Source organism: Amblyraja radiata, chromosome 29, assembly GCF_010909765.2.
Source record: "Amblyraja radiata isolate CabotCenter1 chromosome 29, sAmbRad1.1.pri, whole genome shotgun sequence".
Taxonomy (NCBI): Eukaryota; Metazoa; Chordata; class Chondrichthyes; order Rajiformes; family Rajidae; genus Amblyraja; species Amblyraja radiata.
Window position 1 is genome coordinate 32250805 of NC_045984.1, and position 15371 is coordinate 32266175.

The window sequence follows — 15371 nt, forward strand, 5'->3', positions numbered from 1 at the left end:
TTCCACATCACAACATTTAGTTTAGTTTAGTCTATTGTCACGTGTACCGAGGTACAGTGAAAAACATTTTGTTGCACGCTATCCAGTCAGCGGAAAGACTATACATGATTACAATCGATCCGACCACTGTGCACAGATACAGGATAAAGGGAATAGTGTTTAGTGCAAGGTAAAGTCCGATTAAAGATAGTCCAATGAAATGAACAGTTGATCAGGATTGCAGAATCACTTTATAGATCGTGAATGATTTGCTGGGTGAGGAAGATTGACAGGCCTGCCATTCTGAAAGGGACCCGTTAATCCCTACTCTGTTTCCTGTCTGCCAGCCAATTTTCTATCCATGTTAATACCCTACCCCCAATACCATGTGCTCTAATTTTGCCCGCTAATCTCCTGTGTGGGACCTTATCAAAGGCTTTCTGAAAGTCCAGGTACACGACATTCACTGGCTCTCCCTTGTCCATTTTACTGATCCTGTTACTGCTTTCCAAATGCACCTCAGAGTGAGGAGGTGCCTAGAGGTGAGTCACTGTGATGGATATTTATGTTAAGTTTATGTATTTGTGTGTTTTATTTGCTTTTTATTGTTGTGACTGTATGGTAACGGCATTTTGTTTCAAATTTTTTTTTAAATGACAAATAAATTCTATTGAATTAAATTCAATTCAGTCTGAAGAAGGGTCTCGACCAGAAACGTCGCCAATTCCTTCTCTCCATAGATGCTGCCTCACCCGCTGAGTTTCTCCAGCATTTTGTGTCTTCCTTCGATTTTACCAGCATCTGCAGTTCATTCTTAATCAATTCAATTCAATTCAATTGTGTGGGGAAGAGATGGAGAATGCAAGGGGTTATTTGAAGTTAGAGAAGTCAATGTTGATACCACTTGGTTTGTAAGCTGCCCAAGCGAACTGGTGAACTTCTACCGCTGCACCATCGAGAGCATCCTTACCAACTGTATCACAGTATGGTATGGCAACTGCTCTGTCTCCGACCGGAAGGCATTGCAGAGGGTGGTGAAAATTGCCCAACGCATCACCGGTTCCTCACTCCCCTCCATTGAGTCTGTCCAGAGCAAGCGGTGTCTGCAAAGGGCGCTCGGCATCGTCAAGGACTGCTCTCACCCCAACCACAGTCTGTTTACCCTCCTACCATCCGGGAGAAGCTACAGGTCTCTCCGTTGCCGGACCAGCAGGTTCCCTGCGGCTGTTACATTACTCAACACTGTACCTCGGTGACTGCAAATCACCCCCCCTCCTCGGACACGCCTCCCACCAAAAAAATAAATAAACAATTGCACTACTACGACTGTATGCACGTAAATATATTTATTTATTGCTCATATTCTATGTCGCTTTTCTAGGGAGATGCTAACTGCATTTCGTGGTCTCTGTACTGTACACTGCATAATGACAATAAGGTTTGAATCTGAAATATGAGGTGCTGTTTGTGCAATTTATGGAGTTGTAGTTTGTTTGTAGGGGATTACAATGGGGGGAAGAAGGGAGTGGGACTACAAGGTCCAGGATGCACCGCGGTGGAGGGTCGGCGACGCCGCGGTGTTCTCTGGGATTGTAGTCCGCCCTGCGTTGACGGAGACGGAAACGGAAGCCGAGGGACTACAACCCCCAGAGGGCATCGCGGGAGCGGGGCAGCCGCCGGTGCCGGTGGAGATGTCGGCGCCCGCTGAGGAAGGTCGAGAGGCCCCGGCCGGCTCCGAACCCGAGCCCCAGGCCCAGGCCCAGGCCCAGGCCCAGGCCTCAGGGCCCAGCCTGCAGCGGCCCAGCACCCGCTCTAACCCTGAGGGGGCGGAGGACAGGCAGGACCCGCCCGGCCAGGGGGCGCAGGCCGGCGGTGGTGGTGGTGGTGTTGGTGGCAGGGAGGGTGACGGCGAGGCCGGCATTGAGAGCCCGGGGGTAGGGGTTGGGGTGGGGGGCAGGACCAGGGGCAGCCGCCGGCGGCAGCGGCAGCAACAACAACAACAGGAGCAGGAGGCCGCAGCCCCAGCCCACAGCCTGCCCCCCTTCCAGCCCCAACCCCAACCCCCATTCCAACCCCAGCCCCAACCCCCATTCCCAGCCCAGGCACAAACCCAGCCCCCCTTCCAACCCCAGCCCCAGCCCCCCTTCCAACCCCAACCTCAACCCCCATTCCAACCCCAGCCCCCATTCCCAGCCCAGACACAAACTCAGCACCTGCCCCCCTTCCAGCCCCAGCCCCCATTCCCAGCCCAGACACAAACTCAGCACCAGCCCCCCTTCCAACCCCAGCCCCCATTCCCAGCCCAAACACAAACTCAACCCTCATTCCCAGCCCAGACACAAACTCAACCCTCATTCCCAGCCCAGCCCCAGCCCCCATTCCCAGCCCAGACACAAACTCAACCCTCATTCCCAGCCCAGACACAAACTCAACCCTCATTCCCAGCCCAGACACAACCCCAGCCCCCATTCCCAGCCCAGATCCTCAACCAACCCCAACCCCAGAGCATCTTCACACCCCAGTCTTCAGGCCAGTCCTCCAATCCACCCCAGACCTCAAACCAACCCCCGAGTCAACCTCAACCTCCACCTCCTGCCTCCCCTCCCTCTCCCCTGTCCCTCCCCCTGCCCCAGTCTCAGTCCCAGTCCCAATTCCAGTCCAAGCCGCAGTCCCTGCCCCAGTCTCAGAGCCAACCCCAGCTTCAACCCCAGCCCCAGCCCCCAGGGCAGTCTTCAGCCATGCCCCAGTCTCAAAGTCAGCCCCAATTCCAATCTCAGCTGCAGTTCCAAAACCAACCCCAGCCTGAAATTCAGATCAGGACCCCGAAGGTTAACTGCCCGGAGAAAGTGGTGAGTTTGCGCTGGTTACTTCCAAAGCAGTGACCGTTTCCACATCCTGCCTTTTTTTTTTTAAAGAGTAAATAATAATGCTTAAGATGCATTTAGACAGATAGTTGATAGTTGGTGGCAAAAACAGGAAAGTAGACTATTACCTAAATGGTGGCCGATTAGGAAAAGGGGAGATGCAACGAGACCTGGGTGTCATGGTACACCAGTCATTGAAAGTAGGCATGCAGGTGCAGCAGGCAGTGAAGAAAGCCAATGGTATGTTAGCATTCATAGCAAAACGATTTGAGTATAGGAGCAGGGAGGTTCTACTGCAGTTGTACAGGGTCTTGGTGAGACCACACCTGGAGTATTGCATACAGCTTTGGTCTCCAAATTTGAGGAAAGACATTCTTGCCATAGAGGGAGTACAGAGAAGGTTCACCAGACTGATTCCTGGGATGTCAGGACTTTCATATGAATAAAGACTGGATAGACTCGGCTTGTACTCGCTAGAATTTAGAAGATTGAGGGGGGATCTTATAGAAACTTACAAAATTCTTAGGGGGCTGGACAGGCTAGATGCAGGAAGATTGTTCCCGATGTTGGAGAAGTCCAGGACAAGGGGTCACAGTTTGAGGATAGAGGGGAAATCCTTTAGGACCGAGATGAGAAAAACATTTTTCACACAGAGAGTGGTGAATCTCTGGAACTCTCTGCCACAGAAGGTAGTTGAGGCCAGTTCATTGGCTGTATTTAAGAGGGAGTTAGATGTGGCCCTTGTGGCTAAAGGGATCAGGGGGTATGGAGAGAAGGCAGGTACAGGATACTGAGTTGGATGATCAGCCATGATCATATTGAATGGCGGTGCAGGCTCGAAGGGCCGAATGGCCTACTCCTGCACCTATTTTCTATGTTTCTATGTTAAGAAGGAACTGCAGATGCTGGAAAATCGAAGGTAGACAAAAATGCTGGGGAAACTCAGCGGGTGAGACAGCATCTATGGAGCAAAGGAAATGGGCGACGTTTCGGGTCGAGACCTTCGCTCCATAGATGCTGCCTCACCCGCTGAGTTTCTCCAGCATTTTTGTCTACCTTTAGACAGATAGGATAGGTTTGGAGGGACTCTAATGTATGAGGGCTTTGCTAGCAGCAGGCACTGGTTGATGTCTGATGCGTTTATCAGGTAGGATGAGCCATGGGCCCATCTTCAAGTTTTGTCTCTTTCTCTTCACAGATCATCTGCTTGGATCTTTCAGAGGAGATGTCACTGCAGAAACTTGAGTCGATGAATGGGTTAGGATGTTTACCAATATTAGTTTGACAATTGTTATGGATTGCCTTTATAGAATTTGTTTCATATTATATTCCATTTGAGCAGAGAAAGCTCTCCAGTAATATAATCGTAGATTTTTGCCTTCTAGGTTTGACTAGTGTCAGAAGTCAGTTAGCAATATCACACTGGAATTTCTTATCAGTGGGCACAGTGCATAGTACTGTGCCTGTATAACATGGGGTAATATACAATGGGTGCTGGAGTAGGCCATTCGGCCCTTCGAGCCAGCACCGCCATTCACTGTGATCATGACTGATCATCCACAATCAGTACCCCGTTAGTGCTTTCTCCCCACATCCCTTGACTCTGCTATCTTTAATAGCTCTATCTAACTCTTGAAAGCATCCAGAGAATTGGCCTCCACTGCTTTCTGAGGCAGATAATTCCACATTCAGAATTCTCTGGGTGAGACTGTTGTCATAGAAAATATTAAATATTAAAGTGGTTTTCACGGAGAAGTTAAGAAACTAGAGGTTACAGATGTAATGCGCAGAAACAAACTGCAGATGCTGGTATATACCAAAGATAGACACATAGTGCTGGAGTAACCTAGCGGGTCAGGCAGCATATCTGCAGTAAATGGATGGGTTGACATTTCGGGTCGGGACCCTCCGTCAGCAGACTGAAGAATCAATGGTGGGAAGAGAATGTATTTTGCATGGTGAGTCACGGTGTGGGGTGTGAAAGGGAGCAATTTAATAACTGGATTGGATAAATGTCCTGGCAACAGTATCTGTGGGATTCACACCTTAGTGTGAATTAGCATTAACAGAGCTGGTCCTGGGGGAAGGGTCGGTGTGTGTGTGGAGCAGCTCACCATTGTGAGTCAGCACTTGTAGCATTGCACTACAGTAGCTGCCGTGTTTGTGGGATTGAGGGTTGGTGTCTAGTGAAGCTTACAACACCAAGTGTCATAGGTGATAGGAGCAGAAATAGGCTATTCGGCCAATCAAGTCTACTCCGCCATTCAATCACGGCTGATCTATCTCTCCCAACACCATTCTCTTGACTTCTCCCCATAACCCCTGACACTCGTACTTATCCACAACCCGTCAATCTTCACCTTAAAAATATCGATGATTTAGTCCCCTTGATTGAGCTGGGGATGGTGCCTGCAAAGCTGTGGAATAATAAGAAATTATCAGCCTAATTAGTTTAAATAATCTAGCCACATCGAGTGGAACAACCCTGTAGGTTTCTGTGGAACTGGATGTTTGTTAATTTATCGTTAAGGATATACATCAGCAGCGACCTAATTACTGGGGCTGTTTGATTTTGATTAGGAATTATTGAGTTTCAATCATTTTCTTTTATTTTTTTACACAGTTCCAAAACCAACGCATTAAACATCGCTCAGAAAATGATAGAAATGTTTGTCAGGACGAAGCACAAGATCGACAAGCGGCACGAATTTGCTCTGGTGGTGGTGAATGATGAAGTCACTTGGGTAAGATCAATGTGCCATCTAAAGCAGAGACGTGTGTAAGGGGAAGTGAGATTGGCCGGTGCCAAGTAAACCTCTGAAGCAACTGCCCTGTGAGCTTGACGTTGCATTTATACTAGTTCATAAGTGATAGGAGCAGAATTAGGCCATTCAGCCCATCATGTCTACTCCGCAATTCAATCGTGGCTGATCTATCTTTCCCTCTTAATCCCATTCCCTCCTGTCTTCTCCCCATAACCTCTGCCACCCGTACTGATCAAGTATGCAAGTTTCCATTATTAGCTCTGACCCGTTTACATTATAGCCTGCTTTTATATGGGAACGCATAATTAAATCACAAACCATTTGAAAAGACTTCTGTGCAAACTATCACTACAACATAGAATTGTGTTCTAGAATCTATCAATCTCTGCCTTAAAAATATCCATTCGCGGCTTCCACAGCCGTCTGTGGCAATGAATTCCACAGATATTCCTCCTCATCTCCTTTCTAACGGTGCATCCTTTTATTCTGAGGTTTTGGCCTCTGGTACTAGACTCTCCCACTAGTGGAAACATCCTCTCCACATCCACTCTATCCAGGCCTTTCACTATTTGGTAAGTTTCGATGAGGCCCCCCCCCCCCCCCCATATCTTCTAAACTCCAGAGAGTAAAGATGGTCTGGGTGTCTTCAATGAGGAAACATAACCATTCCATTCATATCTAGAACAACATCCAATTCATTGAGATATTATGATTGGTGTCTCTCCCCCCCCCCCCGCACGTCTCAGTGTGGGTTTTCGTCTCCCATTCTACTTAACCGTGTGAACAGTCACTGTGAGATGGTAGGGGGTGGCACCTGACAGCGTTAGAATGTTAGGTAGACAAAAGTGCTGGAGAAACTCAGCGGCTGCAGCAGCATCCGAAGGAGATAGGCAACGTTTCGGCCCGAAACCCTTCTTCAGACTGATGTAGAGGGGGGGGGGGGGGAGATGGGGAGAAGAAAGGAAAAAGGAAGAGGAGGAGCCCGAGGGCTGAGAGAGCTGAGAAGGGGAGGAGACAGCAAAGGCTACTGGAAATTGGTGAATTCAATGTTTATGCCACTAGGGTGCAGACTGCCCAAGCAGAATATGAGGTGTTGCTCCTCCAATTTCCGGTGGTGCTCACTCTGGCCATGGAGGAGGCCCAGGACAGAGTTAGAATGTTATTCTATATAATAACCAGGCAGATGTTTGCTTGGAAGATACAGTTATCCAGTTTTATGTGTTGGCCTGAATTATTAGCTGATTTGCACAATCCATTTCTCTATCCCTTCCTTCCAGCTGTCCGGATTCACTTCTGACCCCAGGGAGGTTTGCAGCTGTCTGTACGATCTGGACACAAATGTCTGTGAGTCTTTTGGTATCCTTTTTCAAGTGGAGGCTGGTAAATCCTGAGCTAGATTACAGTGTTGCGCGCAGGCGATACTGTGGCACTGTTTTCTTGTCAGACTGCAGTGCGTGTTCTGTGCCCAATGGAGAAATGATGGGGCTGTCTACAAAGTAGGGGAGCACAGGTTCACAGGATTTCAAAGACACTTTCATTTGGCTGAAACAGACTAGTCTGAAGCATGAATAACTCGGTGCTGGGAGACTGTGTGCAGCTTTAGCTCAGTAACTTGTAATGCAAGTGGAAGTTTCATATTGTATTGAATGAATGAATAAGTTTATTGGCCAAGTATTCACATACAAGGAATTTGTCTTGGTGCTCCGCCCGCAAGTGACAACGTGACATACAGTGACAGTTAGGAATGACACATAAACCATTAAACGTTAATAATAAAGCATTATTGAACATGTGAATTAAATAAAATACCAGAGCAAAAGGAGGCTGCAGATTTTTGGTTATTGAGTAGAGCTACTACTCGCGGGGAAAAAACTGTTTTTATGTCTGGCTGTGGCGGCGTTGATGGTCCGGAGTCACCTTCCAGAGGGAAGTGATTCAAAGAGTTTGTGGCCAGGGTGAGAGGGGTTCCAATTGTATTTTGAAAGTACTGCGGTATAAAGATTCGCGCATTCTTAATTTTGCCATTATCAGAAATGAAGGTAGTTCAGCTTATTGTCATGTGTACCAAGATACAGTGAAAATCTTTTTTGTAGCGTGCTATCCGGTCAGTGGAAAGACAATACGTGATTATAAACAAGCTGCCCACTGTATAGATACAGGATAAAGGGAATAATGTTTAGTGCATGGTAATGACTGATTAAAAATAGTCCGAGGGTCTCCAATGAGATAGATGGGCGGTCAGGACCGCTCTCTAGTTGGTAATAGTTGCGGCACCGACATCCTGGAGCTGTGGTTCGCGGAGCTCCCAACGCGGGTGGCGCTGACAAACATCGCAGAGTCCTGCGACTCTGCCCGACTCGGGAGCTGCGGACTCCGATGGGAGGCGGCTGATCGGGAGGTCCGGGCCGCTGAGGAGGATTTTCACCGTCGGGGTTCGGCGTCGGCGTTCCATCAGCCCGGCGAGAGGGCCTGAGCATCTGGCCGCCCGGGGTGGCGACTGCGGGTGCTCGGAAGGCCCCGACCACGGGTGAACATCTGGGAAGATTGGAGGGGAGGCTGGCTGGACTATGGTGCCTTCCTCATCTTGGTGTCATTGTGTTATGTTGTGTCGTGGACTTTCTGTGTTTGTGCTTTTTTTTTAAATTCTATTTTATTTTTAATAAGTTTTATTATTTATTATTTATTTATTTTTATGATACGGACTGTAAAGGGAAATTCATTTCGTTGTCTCTAATTGAGACAATGACAATAAATTTGAATGCAATACAATACAATACAAGTAATAGGATGGTTCAGTTGCCCGATAACAGCTGGGAAGAAACTGTCCCTGAATCTGGAGGTGTGCGTGGCATTTTATATCAGTGGGTTCAGGACACAATGCTGGGTTTTGTCACAAACACTAATACAGTACCATTGTGAAAGGTTTGTCCCTGTGTAATATTTTTAACCACTGTCCCTGTATAACACTGCAAAATGCAGGAGACTGCAATCATCTCAGATGAAGAAAACTTAAGTAAGTAAGTAAGTAAGTTTTATTTATATAGCACGTTTTAAGTCAACTCGCATTGACACCAAAGTGCTTTACATAAATTAAATAATAAGTTTCCATACAAACCATAGAAAAAGGTTAAAAAAATGAATAAAATGGACACAACACATTATAGAGTTCAACACTAGCGTCCCCCCCACAACAGAATCAAAAATTTCCACTGTGGAGAAAGGCACCAGAAAGTTAAGTCCTCTTCCTCTGTGAAACACCCGAGGTCGGGGCCCATTTGTGGCCGTGCAGCCAGTCCGATGATTTTCAGGGCCCTCTTGCCGTGAAGATGCAACTTCGGCGTTGGGTGAAACATTCCTCAGCGGCTTGGAGAAGTCTGGAGCGGCTGCCTCCTCCCCGGAGACCGGGGCACTCGTAGTCCTCAGGCCGCGCCGGTTGGAGCTCCGACCCCGGCGAACTCGATCCCAGGCTCCGCGGCGCTCCAAATCCAGCGCCGCCCGCGGCCGGACGCCCACCGCCCCAGCTCCCGATGTTGGGATCGACGGCCACAGCGCTCCGGAGCTTACCGCACGGCGACCCGGTAAGGCATCGCCCGCTCCGTGTTGGTGTCCCAGCGCTGCACCACCGCCGCCGAAGCTGTAGTCCCGGCCGGTCCCGACAGGAAACGCTGCTCCATTTTCGATGGTAGGCCGCGAGGACGGGGCGAAGAAGCAGCTTGGAGGGATGCTGCCTCTCCGACCAGGTAGGGGACTAAGAAATAAAGTTTCCCCCTTCCCCACCCCCACCCCCCACATAGAAGACCTCCACTAACATTTTTTAACAGGACTTAAAATAAAATAAAATAAAAAAAGGTGTAGAGACGGACTGCGGGCAGGCTGCCATACACAGACGGCACCCACTCCTGCACATCCGCCACCTTTAAACACTGACTTGTTCCTATTAATGTACACCTTCAAGACATATTGTTACATAACAGGAAATCCGATAGCGATCTTTAAAATAATTGAATAATATGGTAGTTAGGAAACAATTTCCTATGTGGAAGTTAAAATCAAGAATAGATGACAGGAGTACAATAGACAATAAGTGCAGGAGTAGGCCCTTCGAGCCAGCACCGCCATTCACTGTGATCAGGGCTGATCATTCACACTCAGTACCCCGTTCCTGCCTTTTCCACATATCCCTTGACTCCGCTATCTTCAAGAGCTCTATCCAATTCTCTCTTGAAAGCATACAGAGAACTGGCCTCACTGCTTTCTTGGAGGCATTCTTCAGACCACTCATGGTTTTAATGTAGAAGCCAAAGAGACTGGTTACAAATACATTAACGCTATAAAGGGGAGGCGTGATGATGAGGGAGAAAGAGATGGTGGGTTTCAGTGTAGGGGGAGACTTCTGGAGCATAATTCCATTTGACTGTGTGGTCTCTCTGTTCAGTGATGCTACTAAATTATTTATTTTTTTCCTTAAAGTCTGATTCCAGATCTGGATGGGCTCCTTAACCTTGTGTAAGTAACTTTCCTTCCAATTGGCTGTTAAATGGATGAAAGGAGCAATAAATGTAATGTGTAAAGCTCCCAATGAGTAAGGATTTCCGCACAGCTTTGAGTCATCCTTGAATCTGGAGCCGGGGATGGGGGGGGAGTGTGGGCCGCCGAGAGAAAGCAGAGGGACCCAACGTGGGGAGGGGGGGGGGGGGGGGGGGGGGTAGGGTGCCGAGAATGAAGAGAGACCCAGTGTGGGGGGGTCAGGGAGGTGGCACGGCCTTGGTTTCTTGGTCCTCCAAACTATTGCAAATGGAATTTAAACTAGAGGTGGTGAAGGGAGAGATTAAGCCAGAAAGGGTTATTGGGAAGAAAGTGCTACTTTAAATTTAGTTGCATCTGGTTGGGTAACTATAGTAGGGTGGAGATTATTCCATGCTTTAATTGTGCGGGGGAAGAACGAATTGCTGTACACATCTGTCTTTGTAGCTGGGATCACAAATTGGATCGAGTGCCCAGAATAAAGAGGGACCCGGTGTGGGGGGGGGGGGCTTTACACATACACATTACTCATTGGGAGCTTTACACATTACATTTATTGCTCCTTTCATCCACAACACATGTTAAGTGTTGTCCTCAAAACTAAGAGAGGAGGGTGCTGCCCAATGAATCACAGTTGAATGTGAAGCGAGGGACTATAAAATAAATAGCAGGCAGCAGCATAAGCTGGTCCAGTCCATCAGTGAAGGTTTAGTTTAGAGATACAGCGTGGAAGCAGACCCTTCGGCCCACCGGGTCCACGCCGACCAGTGATCACCTGTACACTAGTTCTATCCAACACACTAGGGGCAATTTACAGAGGCCAATTAACCTACAAACATGCACATCTTTGGGATGTGGGAGGAAAGAATCAGAGCACCTGGAGAAAACACATGCAATCACAGGGAGAACGTGCGAACTCCACACCGACAGCACCCGAGGTCAGGGTTGAACCCAGTTCTCTGGTGTTGTGAGGCAGCAGCTCTACCCGCTGTGCTGCCCTGAAGGTCTATAGGACTGCCAGGTCTTGTATTCAGTTGGGGCAGTTTGTAAAGATTGCTGTCTCATCATTTCATTGCACATACTATACCCAATCCAGTCTGTAAGGGAAGTTGGGAACATTCTTTCGAACAAAGTCATGTGATAGAAGCAGAATTAGGCCATTCAGCCCATCAAGTTTACTCTACCATTTAATCATGGCTGATCTATTTTTCCCTCTCAGCCCCATTCTCCTTCTCACCATAACCCCTGACACCCGTACTAATCAAGAATCTATCTACCTCCAACAAAATTATCCTTTCTTGGCCACCACAGTCGTCTGTGGCAAAGAATTCCACCCTCTGACTAAAGAAATGTCTTCTCATCTTCTTCCTAAAGGAACTTCCTTTAATTCTGAGGGTGTGCCCTCTGGTCCTAGACCCTCCACTAGTGGAAATATCCTCTCCACATCCACTCTATCCAGGCCTTTCACTATTCCGTAATTTTCAATGAGGTGTCCCCTCATCCTTCTAAACTCCAGCAAGTACAGGCCCAGTGCCGTCAAACGCTCATCATATGTTAACCCACTCATTCCTGGGATCATTCCTGTAAACCTCCTCTGGACCCTCTTCAGAGCCAGCACATCCTTCCTCTGATATGGGGCCAAACATTGTTCACAATACTCTAAATGCGGCCTTATAGATCCTCAGCATTAATCTCATGCAGACCTTTTGCTATTTATGTGCTTTCATTGCCTTGCTGAGCTTATCACTTTGATCAATTCATTTCAGCATTTGATTCCACAGACAACAAAAGATTGAGTTGCCAGTGACAGAAAATGTGCAGACCATCCCTCCTCCATACATTGTGCGAATGATACTCGTCTACGTTCGAACTCCCTGCCACCCCCAGTCAGTCTCAGTGGAGCATTTCAGCGTAAGTTGGGCCGGTGTATTTTGCTTCCTGTTATAATCGATGTTTTACTTCATGCCCGGTGTAATCAGTGTGTTTCTCTCGCCTCTCTCCCACAGAAAATTCTACAATCTCCTTATTTTTTCTTCGACGTGATCTATATTTGCAACAGCACTGAAGAAATGAACGAGGAGCCTAGCAGCGAGGTAGTGTTGTACTTTCTGCCATTTCCTTCCTCCTCCCCCTCCACCCCTTCAATATTCCCTTGTTTTTGTCTTAAAGTTGTCTGCAGGAGGGATATCAGCTGGGAGACTGGATCTGTCTTGCTCTTTCTCTCAGTGGGCGGGAATGTACTTGCTTACGTATCTCAGTCAAAAGACAGCCCTGAATCGCCAGAGGGTTGGTCTGCTTTCCATGCTTCAAGGGCGGCACAGTGGCCCTTAAAGCATGAAATGGTGTGGGATTTCTCCGGGTGCTCAGATTTCCACTGACATTCCAAAGACGTACAGGTTTGTAGGATAATTGGCTTCTGCAAATTGTCCCTAGTGTGTGTGCGTGTGTGTGCGCTAGTGCTCGTGAACGGCTGATCATTGGTCGGCGCAGGCCGGAGGGCCTGTTTCCTCGTTGTATCTCTGAACTAAAATCTTTATATAAATTCGGGTTCCATTTGACCGAGTCCGGGATGAGGAGATCTATGTTAAAATGTTCATACTTTTAACTTTTAATTATCTTTTGTTGATTCCAGAGTGTTCTTTAATGTTCTTTCTCCACCCAGGAAGCTTCTTCATTCTTCAACAACTTGGACACAAAGGGGACCAGTTACAAATATGACGTGTCACTGGCCGGACAGGCCGTGGAGCTGCACAACTGCATGGCCAAGCTGCTCGCTCACCCCCTGCAGAGGCCCATCCAGGTCCACGCCGTTTACAGTCTGTTAGACGATGTGGATGTCGTGGAAGTGGAAGCAACTGTCTGACAGCACCATGGTCCTGGGAGAAGTAAATGAAAATTCTCTCTCACTTGTGCACTGTCTGTCTGCCTCTTCTCTCTCTCTCTCTCCCCCTCCCCCCTATCTCTCTCCTATCTTTCTCCCCCCTTTCCCCATCTCTCCCTCCTCCCTCTCTCTCTCTTTCTCTCCTCCTATCTCCTTTCCCTCTCCCACCTCTCTAATAGGTCTTGCAGTAATGACCTGCCATCTCTCTATGCCTTTGAAGTCTCCCACTGGCTGCTTCACCCTGCGACTCCAGTCCATTATAGCTCTGACTGTTTAATGGGAGGGGGGGGTGTAGGATTGTTGTCAGTAATTTGAGAAGAGCATGAACTACGAGTGGTTGCTGAGGCGTGTAGGCTCCTACTGGCTCTAATCCAGATGTGTTTCCAAACTCCCACACCTAGCATCATTGGGGTCGACTGCATTGCTTCGGTCCACGCACTCGCATCGGGTTCTGCCTGCTGCTTTCATTCAGCGATGATGATCCCATGTCCCTTGCGCAGATGGAAGAGCAGGTTCTTCTATCTTCCACCTCGAATCAAAGCACCATCGATTGCCGGATTTGTTTCCTTCATGTCACTGTGCCTCATGGCAGCAATACATCACTCCTTGCACTTCATGGTAATTCACAAGATGTAAAAAGAATCCCACGCTTTCAAATGCATATCAACTAATGTAAATACAGCTATAATCCCCAGTCAGCAACACTGGCCAGAACATTCTTTCATGAAAACCTGTCATAAAGCAAAACATTTATTGCCAATTATTGTTTGCTTTAAAATGAATAAAGCTACGTCAAATACATTTCTGTGTTCTTTAATTGTATAGAGTCCCATAAAAAATGTGCAGCACAGAAATCCCTCTCCCTCTCCCCCCCTCTCGCTCTCTCTCCGGTGACCCAAGGCTGAGGTGATCTTTCCGACCTGCTCTCTATATGGGCATATGGGATAGGAACAGAATTAGTCCATTCAGCCCATCAAGTCTACGCCGCCGTTCAATCATGGCTGATCTATCTGTCTCCCTCCTAACCCCATTCTCCTGCCTTCTCCCCATAACCCCTGACACCCTTACTAATCAAGAATCTATCTATCTCTGCCTTAAAAATATCCACTGTGTTGGCCTCCACAGCCGTCTGTGGCAATGAATTCCACAGATTCGCCACCCACTGACTGAAGAAATTCCCCCTCATTTCCTTTCTAAAGGTACATCTGACGCTATGGCCACTGGTCCTCTCTATATTCACTCTTTCTGGGCCTTTCACTCCCAGAGCCTGACACATTCCTTGATCATTCATGACTATAATCATTGCCATTGACGGCCGTGGCATAAGTAGTAATTATTTCCCTCAAACTCTGATCTCCAAAAACTTAATTGGCCAACTAATTGGCCGGTCACCTCCGGCTGGGAAAATAAATTTTATTTGATATTCTTTGAGACTATTTGCTATGTTAATAAACCCTGTAGTGGCGCTTATTTTTTTTCTAGGCTGAAGCCGGACTGGGTTAGAAAATGCAGTTTTGTTGCAAAGGAATGGCCTTGGGTAGGAGTAGTATTGTATAATTAAAGTACATTTTTGGTCAAATATATATTTAACTATCACGCCCTCTCTAATGTCCGTAAGAATTTTAGACTTTAGAGATATAGCGCTGAAACAGGTCCCTTCGACCCACCGAGTCAGCGACATCCAGCGATCTCCACACACTAACACTATCCTACACACTAGGGACAATTTACAATTTTAACCAAAGCCAATTAACCTACAAACCTGCACGTCTTTTGGAGTGTGGGTGGGAACCGGAGCACCTGGAGAAAACCCACGCAGGTCACGAGGAGAACGTACAAACTCCGTACAGACAGCACCCGTAGTCAGGATTGAGCCCGGGTCTTGGGCACCATGAGGCAGCAACCCTGCTGTGCCACCATGCTGCCCTTGAGCAATCCCATTTTATTTTTAAGAAAGAACTGCAGATGCTGGAAAAATCGAAGGTAGCGTAATGGTACCAAACTCTTAAAGATAGCGGAGTCAGGGGACATGGGGAGAAGGCAGGAACGGGGTACTGATTGGGGATGATCAGCCATGATCACATTGAATGGTGGTGCTGGCACGAATGGCCTATTCCTGCACCTATTGTCTATTGTGCTATGGAGCATCGCAAGATGACAAAAGATATCATTGAAATTCAAGTCCGTTTGTAAACTAACCATGAGTAAAGATTGTTCTCAATTGGATATCGTGTGGTGTGCGTATGCTAGCTCTAATTGACAGGCATGTTCATAAAAGTTTAATGTGATCTTCAAATTTCAGCAGGCATGAATGGCCGACGAAAGCACTTTCTTTGTTACTCGGACGTTTCCTGTTTT

General features: G+C 47.7%; 1 protein-coding gene across 1 annotated transcript; it reads left to right on the top strand.

Annotated features, from left to right (window-relative positions):
• The first annotated feature begins 2717 nt into the window (after nt 1–2717).
• babam1 (BRISC and BRCA1 A complex member 1) lies at nt 2718–13814 on the top strand. The gene is made up of 8 exons (XM_033047204.1): nt 2718–2828; nt 4042–4100; nt 5467–5587; nt 6886–6964; nt 10090–10114; nt 11914–12043; nt 12139–12225; nt 12795–13814. Exons 1-8 carry the CDS (start codon nt 2718–2720, stop codon nt 12993–12995), a joined length of 813 nt encoding a protein of 270 aa, XP_032903095.1. The 3' UTR covers nt 12996–13814.
• Nucleotides 13815–15371: the final 1557 nt, after the last annotated feature.

Bases quoted from the DNA above. Each gene is read 5' to 3' on its own strand.
- babam1 (XM_033047204.1), top strand. From the start codon at position 2,718: ATGCCCCAGTCTCAAAGTCAGCCCCAATTCCAATCTCAGCTGCAGTTC. The intron at 4,101-5,466 runs GTTAGGATGTTT...TTTTTTACACAG, and splicing joins AAACTTGAGTCGATGAATGG to TTCCAAAACCAACGCATTAA. The intron at 6,965-10,089 runs GTATCCTTTTTC...GTCTGATTCCAG, and splicing joins AAATGTCTGTGAGTCTTTTG to ATCTGGATGGGCTCCTTAAC.